This window comes from Hipposideros armiger, unplaced genomic scaffold (genome assembly GCF_001890085.2).
Source record: "Hipposideros armiger isolate ML-2016 unplaced genomic scaffold, ASM189008v1 scaffold_106, whole genome shotgun sequence".
In the NCBI taxonomy this organism is placed as follows: Eukaryota; Metazoa; Chordata; class Mammalia; order Chiroptera; family Hipposideridae; genus Hipposideros; species Hipposideros armiger.
In genome coordinates, this window is record NW_017731456.1 from 1987886 (window position 1) to 2007965 (window position 20080).

The 20080-nt window shown below is 38.8% G+C and overlaps 1 protein-coding gene across 24 annotated transcripts in view; it reads left to right on the forward strand.

Moving 5' to 3' along the window:
• The window catches only part of SGIP1 (SH3GL interacting endocytic adaptor 1), a 194061-nt gene that overhangs the window by 100942 nt on the left and 73039 nt on the right, over positions 1–20080 (forward strand). For 20 of the 24 annotated variants that reach the window (XM_019646736.1, XM_019646737.1, XM_019646735.1 and 17 more), the window contains 2 exons: positions 13652–13663; positions 19295–19306. The exons of the other annotated variants lie outside the window; for them this stretch is intronic. In XM_019646736.1, the coding sequence (XP_019502281.1) occupies positions 13652–13663; positions 19295–19306 (24 nt within the window). The remainder of the gene's footprint in view (positions 1–13651; positions 13664–19294; positions 19307–20080) is intronic. 24 annotated transcript variants of the gene reach the window in all.

The window sequence follows — 20080 nt, forward strand, 5'->3', positions numbered from 1 at the left end:
TGGTAGAACTGCTTTAACCAAGACCAAAATGGTAATGGCTTAAACAAAATAGGTGTTTTATTCTCTCCCATATAAAAATCAAAGCTGGTAGACAATCCAGATAGGTAATAGAGTCCTACTCCAGGCATTGTTAAAGAACCCAGGAACTTTCTGTATTACTGCTCCACCTTTCCTAGGGTGCTGCCGCCTTATCACCATCAATCAACTCCATGTCCCAGCCTTGAGATGGAGGGAATAGAAAATAAAAAGCAAGAGGTTTCCTTTAAGAGTTTAACTCAGAAATTGCACTCAGATCCCATTTAGCCATAATTTAGTCACATGGCCACATTAGCTGAAAGGAAGTCTGGGAAATGTAGTCTTTGTCTGGTAACCAGCTAAAATTCAGGGTTCTGTTACTAAAAGACAAAGGAAAGAATGGCTTTTGGTAGATATTGATAGTTTCTGACTCGGTGTCTTAAATAATCTTAAATTACTTTTGGGAGTTCATTAGGAAATGAAATTATTTTCCCATTTACCTTCAAATTATTCCCAGAATCTGTTGCATCTAGGAAGTTTTCTTTAAAATTGTTTCTAATTACTAATATCTAAATAACAGTGATTCTGTGCTGTATGCTACAGGATGTAGCAGGATGGACAGAAGCAAATGTAATTAAAATACCAACTTTTTTGATTGATAACTTATCCTTCCAGCAGTAATAGTGCTCCCTCTATCTTAAAAAGTTCACTGCTGTTTGAGGCAGCCTGTTTCATTTTTGAAAGAAAATTATGAAACCCAAATTAAACTCAAACACCGCCTCTGTGTAAATTTTGTCCTTGGTTGTAGTTGTGCTCTTGAGAGGATAAACAAAGGACCAAAGCTCCTTCTTTTCCCAGTGGGTTTTCCATGAAGCCGGCTGATTCCAACTCCAAGTTTAAGTTCAGTGTGCAAAATGTTTTTTAAGGAGTGGCCTTGTTTTCAATATCTGTGGCTTAGGGTGGGCAAAAGGAGAAGCTAAGTTGTTCTGCATGTCCAGCAACAGCCTGAGCTGACCTCTAAAGCTGGAATGATCCTTCGGAGTTAGTCCTCAGTTTTGGCTGAGCTGAATAACCTTTATGCTGCTATATCAATCAGCATGTCAACATAGACAGGCCAAAAGGAAGTATGACCTTGGGTAAGGTGGCTCTCTACAGCCGAGGCAGGCCCTGAAATGGTGACAGTTGAAGGCTGTCTTCCAGTAGCACTCTCAGCAGTTGGTGTGAGAAGCCCTTCTGAAAAGAAATTTACATGGTACATTTTGGTGTCCCCACAAATCCCCTGGACCCGACATAGGGCCTTTTATATATGTCATCACCATGCAATAAAAGCTTGTGTGTGTGAGTGTGAATGAGTAAGTGCAGAGAGTGAGTGAACAAACATATGAATGGGACCAGGCCAAGCACAGAGCACTGTGGCATGTCACCACCATCTAGTGTACATCCATCTATTGATAACACACTTCAGCTTCCCTTGTTTACCATCTGAAGATTCACCCAACTCTGCCCTCATCCTGGCCACATATTTCCATTTTGTTCAAACCAGTGATGAAAATGTGATTAAATAGAATGCTTAATTTGAGAAACATGGAATGTCTACAGTTTTGCCTGGATCTATCAGACCAGAAGCCCCATGAGAGGGATGGGTTTAGTTTGCCATTTAGTTTGACTAGTTCTTTGCTCTGGCACCTTGGGCTACCACCCTCTTTTCCAAGTGCTTTGTGGCCACCTGCTTAAATAATTTGATCTAGAACTTTGGGCTAATAGAAAGCAGCTGTATAGCAACAGAAAGAGCATAACCCATGAGTTCAGACAGTCCTGGGCACCTGGCCCGAATTTGCCATATTCTGTCTGTGTGTCCTTAGATAAGCCCCATAACTGTTCTGAGCCTCTATTTCCTCTTCCATAAAGTGAGGACAATAATGATTCTTACAGAAGTTTTGTGCAGATTACTTTTGGTCTCTGGCAGGGTCAAATCTTTGACTTTTGTCCCTTGTGATTAGCTTAGCACAGTGCACACTACACATTAGGAATTCAGATAGTTATACAATAACTGACTGAATAAATAAAACATAGAGAGGATCCTACTAACAGTACTTGATGCATAATTGGTGCTTTGAAACTGTTCATTTCTTCATTACTAGTTATATTAGCATTTTTCAGAGAAACCAAACAAAACAGAGGGTGCCAAAAAATGTATACACATTTTAAGAAAAGGAAAAACTATTAAAATTGTGATACTCAATATATACCAGTAACAAAAGATGAATACAAGTCACATTAGACTTCTGCAATTATAAGAAGTGCTCAAAGTGGTTACCATCAGCATCCAGACACTTCTGATTATGGTGAACTACTGCTTGAGCAATGTTGACCGAAGTGTCCACTTGTATAAATTTTGTTGGCATCTGGTATATCTATACCTATATCTACATCTACATCTACATTACATATATATATATATATATATATATATATTAACTTTTTTGCCCTTATTGAATTATAGCTTTGCTCACCCATTTCCAGTCAGTCTCCTGCCCTGAAAGCATTCTGTGTTTTCGTGTCCTGGATTATAATATATCTGCATCTCAAGGCTTGAATGCCATTAGAGTCTGGGCTCTCTTGCTATCTTAGACTTTAATTCTGAACCAAATCTGATCCATCTTTTAGAGGAACTGATTTTAAGTCAGTTTTTTATTTCATACAGGACATTTGTAACTGATATTTCTTTAAACAAATAGAAACTGTATTTATTCACTGAAAGAACTGGCGTACAGTGGGAAAGATGTTGGAATCTGATAGAACTCAGTCAACCTCTTGCTAACAGTACTGCTTAGGCAAGTTTCTTAAACATATTTGAGTCTCCAAGTCTTCATGTCTAAAATGGGAATAACAAGCACTTACCTGCCTTACACGGTGGTTGTGAGGATGTCCATCTCTTTCTGTGAGCACAGTGTAAAGATCACTTCCCCCTAAAGCAGCGGTTCTCAACCTTCCTAATGCTGCGACTCCTTAATACAGTTCCTCATGTTGTCGTGACTCCCAACCATAAAATTATTTTCCTTGCTACTCTATAATTTTGCTACTGTTATGAATCGTAATGTAAGTATCTTTTTGTTTTCCAATGGTCTTAGGCAACCCCTGTGAAAGGGTCGTTCGACCCCCAAAGAGGTCGCGACCCACAGGTTGAGAACCGCCGCCCTAAAGGAAATAAAAACAGACGTGAGCTGAGTGCTTCTGCCACTTGTTCCCCTTTGTACCACACACCTTACATGCAGAGTAGAAGCAAGCTTCCATTACAACATCCAAGAATGGCTTTATTCTTAAAAAGTAAATTTAGTTTCTGAAATGGGCTAAATAAATAATCGTGTAAGATTGAATGATAAGGAAACATGTCCTTACAAAAACAACAAAATGAGAATTTGACATAAAATTGAATATAACTTCATTTAAGATAATTTGAGGGAGATGGAAATAGACACATTCCAATGGTGTCACAATCACCCAAACAACTGGGTTCTACCTCTTAACTGGGTTGCCTTGGGCAAGTTACAAAACCTATGTCTTGGTTTCTTCATCTATAATAAGTCAAGATAATCCCCATAGCTACTTTATAGGACTATCGTGAAGACTGAATCAGTATATATATATTATACTCGTTTTATATATATATATACTCATTATAGATACTACATTCAGAGATTATTTTATTGCTGTTGTTAGAATTATTTGCAAAGCCTAGGGTAGATTTTAAAGAATATCATTAATAGTGATACATCAGGAAACCAAAATAGTGAAAACTCATTTAGAGCCAAGACCAGTAATTATCCTGAGCATGAAACTGGGAAAATTAACAAAATAACTTTTTTGTGATGCCCATGAACTGGTTTTGAAGATAATTCCAGAAGTATTCCTAAATTGTTTTGAGTAACATTAAAATTCCCTGAACAAATATGGAGACTATATCAAGGGCGAAAATTCACAGTAGAATCCTATATTGTGTGTCCCCCACTAAATTTATTGCATGGAGAGTTGACATCGTTTCTCACCATGCCCCCACGACCACCACCACCACCACCACCAAATCAATTTACCAGATATTTGGTAAGCACCTTCCATGTAGCAGGCACTGACAGCTAATATCAGAAATTAGAAAAACTTTGTCCAACCTTCTTGCTAACAACTGTCTACAAATTTATCAGAAAACAACATATAACAAAGTTGCTAGCAGCACACAGAAGCTGAAACTCCCCCTGTGGTCCAAACTTCTGCCTGTCTTCATTTCAGTTTTCTGATTGAAAACATGGTGGGCTGTGGTCAGCTTCCCCTCTGGCCTCTATTTCAGAGTCTCCTGGCTTCTTCGTCCCCCACCCCTGCCTAGGGTGTCCGATGTAGACCTCTCCATTTCTTGCAGGACCCACAGAGAGCCCTATCTCTGACACATCTTTAGCCATGTGTTTTGCTCACTAGGCACCTTGAAACCTGTGGCTCCCTTAGCTTTCATGGAAATGAGAAGACAAATGCTATGATTTAATTCTTGATGCAATAGCCTATTCTCATGTACTGCCATTGATTCAATTACTTTTGCTTTTGGTGAGCCAAGAATCATTGCTGACTTACCTTGAGAAGTTGTCCTTTGCAACAAGTGTTTTAGTTTTGTACTAAATAAGATTTTTTGTTCTGGAGCAAATCAGAACTAAGATTGCATTTTGCTCTGCATTCATTATCCATGTGACTATGGGCAAGTTACTTAAGCCTCAGTCAAGGCTTAATCAAGTGTAAAATGAAGCTAATAATACTACTTACCTCATAGGATCCTTGTAAGAATTAAGGAAGTGAAGCATGTGAAGTGCTTGGTATTTTGTAAGTTTATGTATGTAGAGCCCAAAGGAGGTGCTTAGTAAATGATAACTATTATTAATCAGAACAATGTAACATCTCATGGTGAATACTCCTAAGCATCCTTTACGGTCATGGACTACTTTGAGAATTTACGATGGTGATGGTGATGTGAAAATTTGTGTGCTGTGCCAGCTACTTCACATATATTGACTCATTTATCTTCACAACAACCCTATGAGATAGGTACAATTAATTTCCCCATTTTACAGATGGGAATGTTGAGGCATAGAAGGATTAATTAGCTCACCCAAGGTGCCACAGCTACTAAGTGAAGTGCCTGAGATTTAAACTCAGAAGGCCCAATTCCTAATTTGGAACACTTAACCACTATATTACACTACTTTTGATGAAAGTTATTGGCTCTCTTTCCAGAGGAAAAAACAAAAAGCTTATTAGCTCATCTAAAACATTTTACATATAATTTCTGAATACTCACAATTTCTGAAGGCCATCACTTTTATGATGCCTACAGGGTCCAAGATCCCAGATGGGAAGCCCACCTCCCAAGGTTTCTTCCCACTCCCTCTACAGACACTCCTTTCTACGGCACTTCACGTGTCATTTCATGTGACAAGACAGCATGACTGAGCTGACAGGTCAGTCAGGCTTAATTGCTGCTGTGTTATATGTGATTCCTAGTTTATTAAAATTCCCTCACTTTAAGACTTCATGAACCTTTGTTTTAAATGACACCTCGTCTTTACATGACTCATATATTTCAGTTCCCCTAATCAATCAATCAGCAAGTATTTTTTGTATCAACCGTTCATTATAATAATGGTTTACGTGTTATAAATGGCATCCTGATCAGAAAGATGGAATGAGCAGCAGCACTATTAAGCATGGACTGAGGTGACGATCACCCCATTTCAGAGAAGAAACAAACTCAGAAAGATCCAGAGGCTGCTGAAGTTTCAAGGGCCAGGACTCCAGCATCTGCCTCCTTTCCGCCAAGTTAAAAACACAGTATGTTTTCTCATCTACACATGTAAGGTTCTATGATTCAGTTATCTTTAAAATTCCTCTCAGCTTTAATACTCAGCTGTGTATTCCAGCCCGAGTCTCTGTGGGAAGTTCTCTGCTTCGGGGGCAGGTTGGGGATATTAGCAAAGGGACTAAGAAAGAGAACGTTTCCTTGAAGCATGCTGGTAAAATAGGAGGAACACAGGCTTCTGAGTCTGTATCTTATTGACGTGGAGCCTCAGACCTCAAGGCTGTAATATGGGAGCAAGAATATCTGCCTTCTCGGGATGTAAAGATGACATGAGATAATGTTGCAAAATGCCCAGTTTGGTGGTTGTCACCAAGGAGAGGCCCTAGAAGCATCAGTTCCCTTTTCAGCTCTGCTGGCCGTGTCCTTAAGTTAAAAGACTTGTGGGAGGCAGAGAAACAAAAATAGAGAGGGAAGCCTTGCTCAAAGTCAAGAAGAAGAATGATGATAGACATGATGTGAGAGTAGGTGTGGACCTATCCTGGCATGTATGCTAATACCTTCTCTCTTCCCCTGTAAAATTCAGTAATACAAAGAATGAAAGAATTTGACGTGGAGTTATGAAGGCGCAATTCGTTGCATCTTGTTCCTGGAAATTTGCGATCCATAACAGAGTTATTTCATCCAAAAATATGGGGAGGGGGAGATAGCTTTGAACCAGAGACAATCTGCTGCTGTTTTCCTATTCCAGGTGGCCCACCCACCTTCCAACCCCCCCAAATTAGCCTGCCAGAGAGTCATATCCATGAATTTGTTGCTGCTTGGTAACACCACCCCCTTTCCTTTCCACTCTTGGCAGAAGGTTCAGCACCCCATTGAGTTTTGTAAAAGCAGAGTCATCAGAGGTGGAGGAGAGCTCCAGCCTCCTACACACTGGCTTTTGCTCCTGGTAGAAATGCTGTCTAGTGCAAAGGGAAGCTAAAGACGGTGTGCATTCTGATGTGAGGTGCTCAGCCCAGAACTCAAGTGCAGTGAGTTGGAGGGAAGAGGCTCAGCTTGGGCTCTGCTCATCCAGGAGAGCTTCACAGGGCAAACCGAATTTGGCTTGGGTCTAGACCAGGGATATCAATCGTGAAGGCAGATAAGCTGCCATCCCCCCTTCTAAGCCCTCAGCAGACATTGTGACTACATCCCAGGTCCTGGTATACTCTGAGAAGCCCCTTCTAGACAGAGCTGTAAGGAGCCTGACCAGAATCATCCAGACTTGGTGCACGTAATAGAACTCTTTTTTCCCCAGGTCTTATAGAGAAACAGATGGGGAAGTAGATGGTACATAGTGTTTTCGAAATATATTGTTCTCTTTCCTTCATTATAATAAGCCATGGGCTGTCTGCAAAAGAATTAGTTTCATATCGGATATGTTTGTTCTTTCCTTCATTACTAATTATTTTGTTCTAGGGAATTCTCTGTTGCTTCTGTTTCCTGACCTTTAAAATAGAAATATCATTTTTTCCAAACTCTTTATGCCCACCCTACCCTGGTAAGAAGAAATTCCTGAGTTATTGTATGTTTGATCTCCTTAAAATGGGCAGAATATAAATTCAATCTGGATTGCCTTTGTCATTATTTCTCCCATTAACGTTGGTTGTACCCTCTGAGTACATGGATATTTTGCTTCCCTTTGTGAAGTATAAGAGATAGAATTTCCTTGCGTAACTCCAAATTGTTTAATTATGTTCTACTGTCTCAGACACCCTGCTCTAAATCATGATCACCAGGGTTAAAAACCTCAAACCCTCAATTTTGGTTACCAACTTAAAATCTAATTGAATGAGACAACACACACACACCATAGTGAAACATAAAATGTGAGGATGTCCTCAACCAGAGGTAGCAAATTTAAGAATTATATGCTTTTAATTACAATGCTAATTACAATCAAGGCTAATTTTTATATATTTTTAGCGTCTTCTGCTTTGGTTGTTAGTCCTACTGGTGTAGAGTTTAGAATTTAAAACTATTTGTATTAGCTAATGTTCATAATGAAGGTAGAATGGGTTTTGTAAAGAAGCAATCAATTTGGAGAAAATAAGTTTGTTAGAGAAGCATCATTTGTGAACAACTCAGGAAGAGTGGGTTTACAAGTATGATAACTAATCCTGCACTCAGAAGTTTCAGGTTCTTACTCCTTTCTTAATGAGGCCTTTCCTCAAGAGCCTACAACATTGAATGACACATAGTAGGTATTTAGAAAATACTTGATGGTTGGTTAGGCAGATGGATGCTCTGCACTATGGGAAATTTTATGAAATTTGGTGTTTCAACTGCGATATAATGCAACGTATATCCCTCACATTATTTTATAGAGAGAACCAATTTATGGTTCTCAATTTCCTTGGTCTTTTCCCCTTCAATTCAACTGAGTTTTTCTCCATTTTTGGATGGGTGAACAATATGACCAATAACTCAATTTCTCCTCTTACAGTTTGCACAGTTTTTGAAGTTTATTAATGCATTTTCTTTCTGTAGGTGACAACTTTCTGTCATAATTCTCTTCCAAGTGAGATGTCTCACCTAAATTCTCAGGTTTCAATCACTTAGTGGACCTTAACCCTGAGGGTGAAGGGTAGATACTTGATTGTCTTTCTTATACTCTTATATTTATTTTTATACTAAGGAGTTTCTATAAATATATGAATAATAGTAGAAAAATAAGTATAACAGCATAAGAAAAAAAGTATCCCTTTGTCTTTTGAAGGAGAAGTTTCTTAGTTCCAGAAATAATCTCCAGCAATGAATGTACTTTTTAATTGTTTTAGAAAAAAAAAATCTTAGCATGTGACTCACTCACATTAATTATGTCAGAAAATGTTTCCTCAGCGATGGGGAAATTTCCTTTTTAAACAGAATGAAGGCGAGAGCTCTTTCTGTCTAAAGGACAGCCACTCTCTGCCCATGGACCTAAGGAACCACTGTTTCGAATCGGCTACCAGCATAGCCATGGTGCAGAGCCATGCACACCATCTGAGCTCTTTCTCCCGACGTGACCAACAGAGGGAAAGCGAGATGGACTGGCCTCACTCTGTTTTGCCAAACTGAAACCTATTGCCTCTGAACCTATTTGAATCCCATCTTTATTTTCTTTTTTAAACATGGTGCATGGGGAATCAAAATAAGCTTCCAAAGACTAATGAAAAACAACAGCATATGTCACACCCAGGCATTGTCTGATATTGTTTCATCCATACCTCTTCTCAGCAACCAAGGTTACTGACCAGCCACGGCTGAGAACTCCTGATAAATAACAGCCATAAGCTATACTGGAACCAAGAGGAGCCAAAGTCTTTCCAGGGGCCTTCAAGACCCTCATGGTGGAAACACCCTCAACCTCCAGGCTCACACCCACCGGGACTCCTTCTCAAGGGCTCCCTGGCTGTGCCCTCTGCCCCCAGAGAGCTGCACTGTGGCTTCCCTCTCAACTGCAGGATTTTGCTCAAATCACCTTGATTGCCTTATGTAAAATCGCAAAACTCTCTATCTTGACATTCCCAAACCGCTTTATTTGCTCCACTTTTTAAAATTACATTTACCTCAAATACTAAATACTTTGCATATCTATGATATATATTAACTGTCTCCTTCCCCTACTCCCAAAAGTCAGCTCAATGGGGCCTTTTTGTCTATTGTTTCTATTGTTTTGTTCACTGATATGCTTAGAATAGTATCTGGTCTTTGTCAGGTGCTCAGTAAATATCTTTTAACAGTATAATAAATTAATCAATAACCCTTTTGTTCCTCATTATGACTGGTCATAAATAACTGATAGGAAGTGATTATATTTACAATAAAGTTTCATTAATTAAAATATAAAGATTTAAAATACAGCCATCCTATTTTTAAGGCTAAACGATTGTAGACTCTTAAAAGGCTTATAGATGAGACCTGGCTTTTTATTTCTTGATCCCACTCTATAAAGCTGGATGCCAAAAATTCCCATGGCAGCCCAGTCCCTTGTTAAGAGGCAGGAATATATTTAGAGCACAAAACTTTCATGGAAGGATCATTGAAACTCTGGTGTATATTTTCTCCATTCACCTTTGTTAGCTTTGGTTCTGGGTCTTAAACAGAATTCAGTTTTAACTGTTGCTGATTTCTATGCCCTCATACAGAAAAGTAGGCTTCAACAGAACTGAACTTGAATGACTACTGTCATTAGAAAGTGACTTGAAGTAATTATAGCCAGAGAGAGAGAGTCTCCATCTGCAGAGGGCAGGGGTCTATGTGTTCCTTGGAATCTGTGATTATAAGGATGAGTGGCCTTTCAACAAGGCTTGCAAATTAGAGAATTGTACTTTCTCAGGCCATGGGGTGGGAAAAAAATTCCTTCACTTAGAGATGATTCACTAGTCATATTTTAAGTATATGTTTTGTCCAGTCCAGAAATTCACTTACTCTATTTCTAAGTACAAGTGCACCTGGGGGGCTACATCTTTTTCCAGTGCTCTTATTATCTTTTCCATAATTAAAAAATCAACTCTGATGCTATTGGCTCATTAGCTCTAAAAAGGAGAATTATCCTGTCATGATTTTTTGTTTGTTTGTTTAACACCCTGAAAAAACCCTTAAGCTGAGGCTGTAGCCTAGCTATTGGTAGCTGCCTACAAGTAAAGCAAAACAACATATTAAATCAAGATGATTTAATCACCATTTAGCCTGGAATGGAAAGGTGTGGGAAGGAAGGGGAGGGCCTTATCCTTTGTGTGTTCATGTTTATTTTTCTGATTCTAATTAAATAAAATGCATTTAATTCTAGAAAAAAAAGGGGGGGGCTTAGATATTTACCTTAAAATCAGAGTTTAATTCCAAGATCCAAACGCATGCCTAGAAACACAAGCTCACTCTCTGAAAAGCTCATTCTTTGAGACCTGCTAGGATGGACGGCCTTGATCTATTTAACTCTTTCCATTGGAAAGATCCAAGGTTATTTTCCAGGCCCTGTGCTCTGTGAGCGTTTTAGCTCTGTTGTTTCTAGATCTCCATGCCGATAAGGGCCTGAAAGTGAGTTCAATCTGTTTAGGGTCCTTGGGCTGTACCATGAGCCCACCCTTGCCCCGGCTTCCTAGAGTTAGACCACCTGGGATTCAGTCCCACCTCTTCTCTTTTGTCACCAGGTGACCTAGGAACTCATCTGAGCCTCCTTTTCCTCATTGGTAAATTAGAGATACTAATGACACCAGCCACATAAGGTAAAACAATAATAGTAAGTTCTCAATAAACTTTGGTTGTCAATATCATCCTTTTAATCCTCACTACCATTCTACAAGGTAGCAACCATCCCCGCTCTACAAATGATGGAATTGAGGGACCGTGTAACTTGCTCAGAGTCTTTCAGGAAGTAGTGCTTAAGCTAATTTGAATATATAAATTATGTATAACTTGCTCCTCCTTCTACCATGACAACGCCTTTGAAACTATTTGATTTTAACCCCAAAACAATTTTGGTCTGTAGATTGAGAACTTGAACCTTAAGAATTTTTCATTTCTCGGTGCTACTTCTCAAGAGTCTGGCTCTGACAGCAGCACCACGGGTGTGGTCCCATCTTGCCCCTCACTCGTCCTGAGAGCATGAGCTTTTGCGATGGGAAAAAATTCCATCCTAGAGATCTGATCACATAGGTCCACCCGGCTGTTTGTGCAAAGCTCTGTCATTTTCTTGGAGCCTTTGTAACCTGTGTGAGCACCTGAGGTCACTAATGGGCAGCGAGATCAACAGTTCAGTGGGAGCTAAGTAAAACATTTATTATGGGAGCTGGCGAAGGAGCCATGACAACCGGGGCCACATCTCTTGGTCCATATACAATTCAGGGTTTTTTTTCAGAGAGCAATTCATCTCTCTGTATTTTAAAAGACACTATACTTCAAACATTTTATAGTGTTCTAATAGCCCCCCAAAAGAGAGTTCATACACATACTTTGAGTGCCTAGTATGTGTCTAATATTATGCTTGGGGCTAGCGTCATTCATAAGCATTACTGTGAACTAATAACCAAGTGGAAATACCTAAATAATATGGAACGAAATAAGAACTGCAAAAAAACATACTCCCAATGTGTACCTTTGTTTTCCTTGAGGCAATTAAATGCCAGGCAAATAGAAAGGCCTTCAATATGGGTTTATTATTTGAAGAAAAACAATGTGCTGTGATGAAACAAAAGAAGGGAACAATTTATTCTGACCAGGAGGCTTGGGGTAGGCCTCGGTGAAGGACTGTTACTGGCCTTGAGAAATGAGTGGGAATGTAATGGAGGGAGAAAGAGAAGGCCTTGAAGGCAGAAGCAGCAGCTTGAGTACAGGCTGCGAAGTGTGTGCTGCACTTTCAGATGTCAAGGAGAGTCTGCCGCTAAGTGCAGGTTTCATACTGATCATAGTGGAAGAGGAGGGCATGGAAGGTAAGCTGGAGCCCATCATGAAGGCATGAAATGACAAAGTGGAGCTTGCATTCTATTTTCTGAATAATAAGCAGGTTGATGAAGAGTGGAGTAATATGTTCACTTCACTATTTTTGGAAAGTTATTCTGAGGATAGTGCAAAGGATGACTTCAGGAGATGAAGCTGAAAATGGAACCATAGGCTAGGAAGCACATACAGGAAGCTCATGGAGTATTACTGTCAACAAGAAATGAAGCCGTCACTTAAGACAGTTGCTGAGGAAATAAAAAAGCATTTCAAGGAGCCAGGAACTACTCCCCAGGAAAATCATTTGTAATTGTCCATGGGGGGTCAGGGAGACTAAAAGATGAAAGGTGAAAGAACTAATGGTCATAGCCAGGTATCTTGGGAGAAGATGATAGGTACTAGGTTCCCTGGTAAGACTGGAATTTCTGGAAAATCTCATGTGTTGATTTCATGACCATACCTGTCTGTAATGCATTCATGGTATTTTCCAACTCCTTTAAGTATTACAAAGCATGATTTTCCATTTTCGGGGCACAACTCTTTTTGATAAAAGTAAACCATTCAAAGGAGAGCTTACAATGTGCTCAAATGGGGTCCACATTTATGCCCTCTATAGCTTGAATTTGTAGGGAAGGCAAAAGTTTACCTCCACCTGTCTTAGGTTTTCAGTTGGACCTCTAACAAAATGACAAATTAACAAGAAAAAAGCACACAAAAGTTTATTAATATGTATACTTCATATGTGCATGGGAGACATCCAGGAAAAGTAAGTAACTCAAAGAAATGGCTTTAGAATTCAGGATTAAATACCATTTTTATAGGAAAGTGGAGGGGATGAAGGCCTCCTAGGGGAGAGCAAATACTTTTTAGGAAAGATGAATGGGCCGTTAGAAGGATAGTTGGGAGGTCTGAGAGTCTGTGAAACAGTTTGTCTGGGTGTGGTGTGGTGTGGTCCCTTCTCCTATGATGAGTCCGTCCTCCCTAATTGATGAAACTCCCAGGAAGGTACTTAATGACAATTGGGTTCCTTGTGGAGGATTTATCTTTAGGCAGATTAAGGGAGTTCAGAGAAAGCCCTTTGGTACATTTGTTGTTTTCAAGAATCTACAGCTCAAAATAGTCAATATGCCAAAGTGCATATTTTGGAGTGGCCTTTCCTGCTGCCCTTAAAACTAAAGCCAACAGCCTAGGAATGACCATCTCAGACACTCATAGGAAGTATTTATAGGATCAGTGCCTTGGGGAGCTTCTTTAAATAAGGTTATTCTGAACCTTGAACTGTTTCTTCATGAAAATACATTTTCACCTCTCTCATCTCTTTATTTTTCCTCCCCATGCTTACGCTTTTAGAGGAAAAGTCCGGTAAGAAATGACAATTGCTTCCCACATTTCCGCCAAACATTATTCTGTTCATTTTCATCATCTGCATATTTAATGACTGACTGTGTTTAACACCTAAACAAGATTTTGAATTTTAAAAAGAAACCTTTGTGAATCAAGACAATGTCTAATTACTGTATTTGCCGGCGTATAAGACGACTCGGCGTATAAGACGACCCCCTAACATTTCCACTCAAAATACAGAGTTTGTTATATGGTCGGCTGTGTGCGATTTTGCGAGTGTGGTAAAATCGCATAACAGCAAAATCGCATAACAGCCGAGCATACACCCAGCAGCGCTGCTGATGCCTGAACGGTATGTGGAATGAAGTGGGTGGGCATCGGGAGGCCACTATGGCACGAGGCAAGCACTATGGGCAGTCTATCTGAAGTGTACCTGGCGTATAAGACGACCCCCCACTTGGAGGCATATTTTTCAGGGCCAAAAAATCTTCTTATACGCCGGCAAATACGGTATGTCTGGGGGGGGGGGGGGGAGTTGGTTGCTAAGTGATTTTACCAACCTTTTATTAAAGGCCATTGGGGTAATTTTTGCAAAGATTCACCTCTGTCTCAATCACAGGCATTTGACCAAATATTTTAGGTACTGAGTTTCATTTATTGTAGCTTCCACTTGAATTAGTCAAGCTACATGTATACCATGAGCTAGGCAAACAGTTTAAGTTTGTTTTTTAAATGTACAACAAAAGAGCAACCATCCTGAATGAATTCTTATGAAGCTTGCCTAGAAAAAGGAAGTTGTCTTTTTAAATTTTTTCAGTTAATCAGAAAAATATCTCCTGGAGTTGTCAGTGTTAGAAAAAGAGGGTCTTTATAATGTGTAAATCACCTCTTATATACTACTTTTTAGTACAAGTGAGTGGTTTTTAGTGGCAGCTCAAATCTGATATGATGTACCTACATTTTTTTTTATTTTAGAGCAAAATTGAGAAAGAATTTATTCTGAGAATTATTTTACTCAGAAAATAAAAAAAACAATCAATGTTCTCTTCTTGGCTGTCTGGCTTTTTGGGAACATGTTCCCAAGGATGCTGATGCGAGGCTGACACAGGTGATCTCACCACTGGAAAATATTAAAATATTGTGTTTCCATGTGAACAAGCACCAGAAGTTGTTGCTTGATTTTTTATTTAACTCACCTAAGCGTATGCTGCAATGAGTGCTAAAACCTCTCATCCTGCCCATTGACCCAAACCTGGCAGTTTCTGTACCATGCATAAGATACGCACTTGGGGCAAATCCATGATAGGAGGGAGAAGAAATAAAACACAGAAAAAACAAAACAAAAAAATGGGATAAAAATATTACTTTATCAAAATATGAGCCCAATATTTTTTTGTTTCTCAAAATAAACACCTGTTATTAGTATTAGTATTATTACTAATTACTAATTACTAATAAACTAAATGGCCCACTTCTGAGTAGAGCCAACTATGTATCACATGCTGTGCGGCATACATTATTGTGCACTTTAGTAGCTTTTTTTAATATTTTGCCAATTTCACTTATTCTTCTTGACACTGAAGCTTTCTCTGAATCATCCAAATTCGGCCACTTCAAATATTGACAAGACCGTGTGTCCTGAAGTTGACCCATGGTGCTTCAAACATTCTGTTTCTCATTGGTTTTCCTCTTGTTGTCCTTACAGCAATTCTAACCACAAGCACTTTTCATTTATAGCTGTGTGTCTTTAAGGATGAGTCCTCTTCCCACTCCCTTGCCTCCTTTTTTGGGGGAAATGTCACCTTGATTTGGCAACCTGGTCCACTCTTAATGATAACTTGGTTAGTAACATGCTCTTTGCTTCTCTTGCCAAATGGAGATTCAGAAGATCATCTCAACCAAGGTCTATTGGACATGATAGGTAGTCATCATAATATGACTTGTAATATTAATACAAATTTAATAGTATTCATACTATTTATACAAATAGTATTTGTACAAATAAATTTGTAATAGTAATACAAATTTAAATACAAATGCCTACAATAGGGGTGGAGGGGTGGCAAATGGGCGCTTGTCAGATAGTTTGTTTTCACCTTAAAGCATTAAAAATAAATAGGAATATAGGCTAAGATCAAAATAATAAACATAATGATCATATATCCTAATTCTTTCCTAGGAAATTCTCTAACATGGATCATTGAATGTGCTATGACTAGAGTGTATAAAAATACTTGTTTGGGGCTTTATAGCCTTTCACAGATTTTTGTCTGTTCCCATAGCATGGAATTTAGCTATGGGAAATAAAGGTGTCGTAAACCTTCAAATCCTGAGGCTAGTTATTTAGTGATTTTGTTGAGCAAAAAGATTATACTTGGTTACTTTCTTTTTTTTAAATATCCTAAAACACTTGCCTGCATTGGCTAAGATTAAGGTGTCCCAGTTAACTGAATTTAATTAAATTAATCCTTTTGTGCAAAAAATAACAAATCGAAGCAGGTGTGGAATAAGAACCTTGTGTGGACTGCAAGGACACAGACTCAAGTATTTTCTTTAGGGAGGCATATTCATAGCACAAATTTTAGAAATATAACATGCACAAATACAAATCTATCCAAAGATCTTCATTCTAGTGACCAGGTCATAAATTAGTAGCATTTACCCACTTTGAAAACAGCCTCAAAATACAAAGAGTTACCTCCCAGTTGAACACCAAGATAAAAGCAGAGGGGAAAAAAAATGTTTTTCACAACATCCCAAATTCATCAGAAGATCAAGAGAAATCTAGGAACTGAACAATTAATGTTCTATTAGGAATGCAGGAAATTTGTTTGGAAAATGAATAGACCCCTTGCAAAGTCCCTGTTTGAGCAAGTAAGTGAAGGAATAACAGCAGCCACTAAAACTTACTGAGAGCTTATGTTATGTGACACAAAGGTCTGCAATCAGAGACAAATTGCCTCCCTGCAGATTTGAGTAACTGCTTAAGTGTTTTGTTTGGCTGTGCAGTTAAAAACAATTTTAGTCTGCATTGAAAAACCAGATCATTCTAAATTAAAAAAAGAAAAAAATCAGATACTGCATCTTCTTTTGACAACTCTGAAGATCTGGCAGCACGAGGCCCACGTTGCTGCACGGCAGGCACAGGTAAACACACCTGAGTAGTGGCCAGTTCACCCAAGCTTCATGAAACACATGTGCCCTTACACACACAGCACACCTGCCCGTGGCCCTGCACACATTTGCTCTTGCAGCCCCACACTGAGAATGGTCAGCTTATGGAATATATCCACACCACATACTGAATGGGTTTCCTTCCACCTCTGAAGCAAATCTATTGGCAGAACAAAGAGAGAAGTCTAAAAGCTTCAAAGGTGTTGGGAAATGATGGGAGAAAGAGAAAAATAAAACTTTCAACAGGGAAAGCCCCTCCCCTCTCGGCTGATAATAACTTTGCTGTCCAGTTTGTGCAGCCATGCCTACAGCCAGTTTGTGCTCCTTAATGGTGATAATGAACAGAAGTCAAGTCCTTCCATTTGACTTTTAGAGTTCTTTTTCTTTTTAAGATTTCAGATAGCTCTTAGTTATTGACCTTGAGACTTTCTGGGCCTGACCTTTCCACAGCTTCTAGTGGGTCTTCTGGGTTCTGGCTAATGAACTTGTGACTACATGAATTTGAACAGCTGTTCTTTGATGAAAGCATTTGTCAAATAGATTTTCCAAAATGCTATCTTATGAGATTGTCTTTTATTAGAAAGAATACAGGGTCTATTTATTAAAATTTAGGGTTTTTTTAATTCACTGGAAATTAAGATATGATTTAATTTGGGTGGATTAACATATTGAAATTACTTTGAAAAGTGTCCTTTATAATCTTATATTAATAAGTTTTCTTGAGTTTAAATTTCTGTTTCTGTATGGATACAATCTGCATTTCATTTTGCATTATTTCTCATAATTTCATCTTGGGGGTACTTTTGTCACTTTTAATCCCCTCTTCACTGCATTTTATGAGACTTTTAAGAATGAATTCTTTGCCATGCAAATGAAGCTAAAATCATAAATTCCCACATTTCTTTCTTTGGAAGAGAACATTAGTCTGGTCATTAAAGAATTATAAAGACTAAATCTTCTTATAAAATAGAATTTGAAATTCTCTCAAAACACAGTATGAATTAGTTAGTAAAAGAATTTAAGCCCAGAAATACATATTTATAAGTGTCCTTTTTTCTAATTTTACTTAAATTGCATCCATGCACATAGACAGACTTATAAGAAAGATGGAATCAATATGGAGCAGTACCTGGAAAACAAGGCAAATAATAAAGTCTAAACTATTATAAGTAAAATTGGCTGGAGCAACTGTATCTAAAGTCCTGGCTACTTACAAAACTCGTCTGAGAAATAACCATTCCCAGACATTAACCACAACAGCTCTTTGCTTTAGGAGTCCGACAATGTCACACTTGGTGTCCTAGAAAGAACATGAGAGCAGGAGACCAGAGACCTAAACTCTCTCTAATTCTACCCATTTACTAGGTGTGTGTCTCAGAGCCTTACTTGTCCCTTTATTATGAAGGCAGCTGGACTAGATGTTCTTGGTGGCCTCCCAGATATGAAAGACTATAGGTTTTCATTTCCTGTCCATGTTCTAGAGAGTAGAACCACCCTCTTTCTTCGAGTAGCTTTCTAGTTACTTTTGTGTTTGTGCTCTTAGCCTGGATTTGGGGATTTGGCCAATACTTGGTCCCAGTAGCCTTTGGGGAATTCATGGGTTAGCCCATATCCTAAAAGTGAAACTCTGGGCAACATCTCTTTTCCCACTCACGTCATAGGCACTCCTGTTACTGCAGAAAAAATCCTAAAAAGAGAGCGCCATTAAGGATTATTGGGGAAAATTGATAACAGCCATGATCCTGGTTTGAGGAGTGAAAGAGAAAAGTCGTATGTCTGCTTGTGGTTTTCCAGACATTGTCTGGTCTACTGGTGTTCTATTGGTGCCAGACAGTTTCATTATCCCCACCTGTGCTTGGCAGGGGCCACCCATCTTCCCCATCATATCCCTACCTATTGCTAGAGGCTGCATAAATCACCAGGCCAAAAAAAGATACTTGCACTCATTCCACAGAACACTAAAGAGAACAGCCAGGTAAACAAGAGGTGTCTCTAATTCTGGTCTCTGATTTTTGAAGGCTCCAATTTAGGCCCTAATTATGTGGGAAATGCATTTTGCCTATGGTTTGCTAACATCCTGTTGTTGGAGAAACAGTTTTCCTTGTACTACCCATTCTCTCAAAAACTCCCTTTCCCAAATAATCCAAAAACAAAAAACAAAAAACTCCTTATGACAAGACATTAAAAGCTGTCAGTAAAGTTTCTTGTACATTTCTGCTTTGTTCTGTGTATATATAACTGAAACCAGTATATCCCCATGAGCAAAGCTATATCAAACGTTGAATAAATTCTCTTTAGTGTTCTCCAAAGCCTCCTTATGGTAGAAATAAGCCACGAACACGATAACTGCCTGTCTTCCTTTGGCTGATAATGTTTGGTTAGCTGTTTATGAAGTCTTCTATTACCCAAGCCTGTTGACTGATCCATCATTCTCTGACTAGGTGTCTGTTCTCTCTTCCTTTTTGCTGATCACAGAGGCGCAGCCCGGTAAGAACTCTCAACATTTTTACCTAAAACGTGTATGGAGAAAATTGTTGCTAAGGCCAGGTGTCCAGGTTGGCTTCTCATTAAGTTTATGATAACCCAGTATAAATGAGGCAGATAAATTAAATTTACTGGTTGGAAGTCTCTGGTCCTATAAGTGTCAAGAGCATATTTTAGGGTTATCAGAGTTCCATAACAAACTAAATTCATATATAGGTATCCCAATGTGTGTGTACTTGTGTGTGTGTGTGTGTGTGTGTGTGTGTGTGTGTTTGTGTGTGTGTGCAAGGCCTGGAGATTGGCCAGAAAGCATCATAGAAGCTTATAACAAAGTGATAATGAAGAATAAGAAAACCATAAGGAAATTAAGGAAGCAATATTTAAGTCACATAATTTTTAAGCCTGAATTTAAAATAAGTCCCTGGACCATAAGTTACATTGGTTAGTATACACTAATACATAATAATACATTATTATAGTTTCCATTTTGGAGGAGATATGCTTTCAAGTCAATATGCCTAGGCTGTTACATAGTTCTATATTTCAAGATAAATCAGTATGAATTTCAGTGTTCAAAGTGAAATTTCAGTCATTTTCCTCAGGTTGAAGAGTGTAATGAATTTAAAGCAACAAAAAGAAGGGTCTTTGCTATGTTTGAAGTGACTCCTCTACCCCCACTCCCCATCTACCTGGTCAGTCCCTGGAAAAAGGAAATGGAACTGAAAACAATGCCCTCTAAAATATTCCTAGGACTATGCCAATTCTATTAATCAGTTA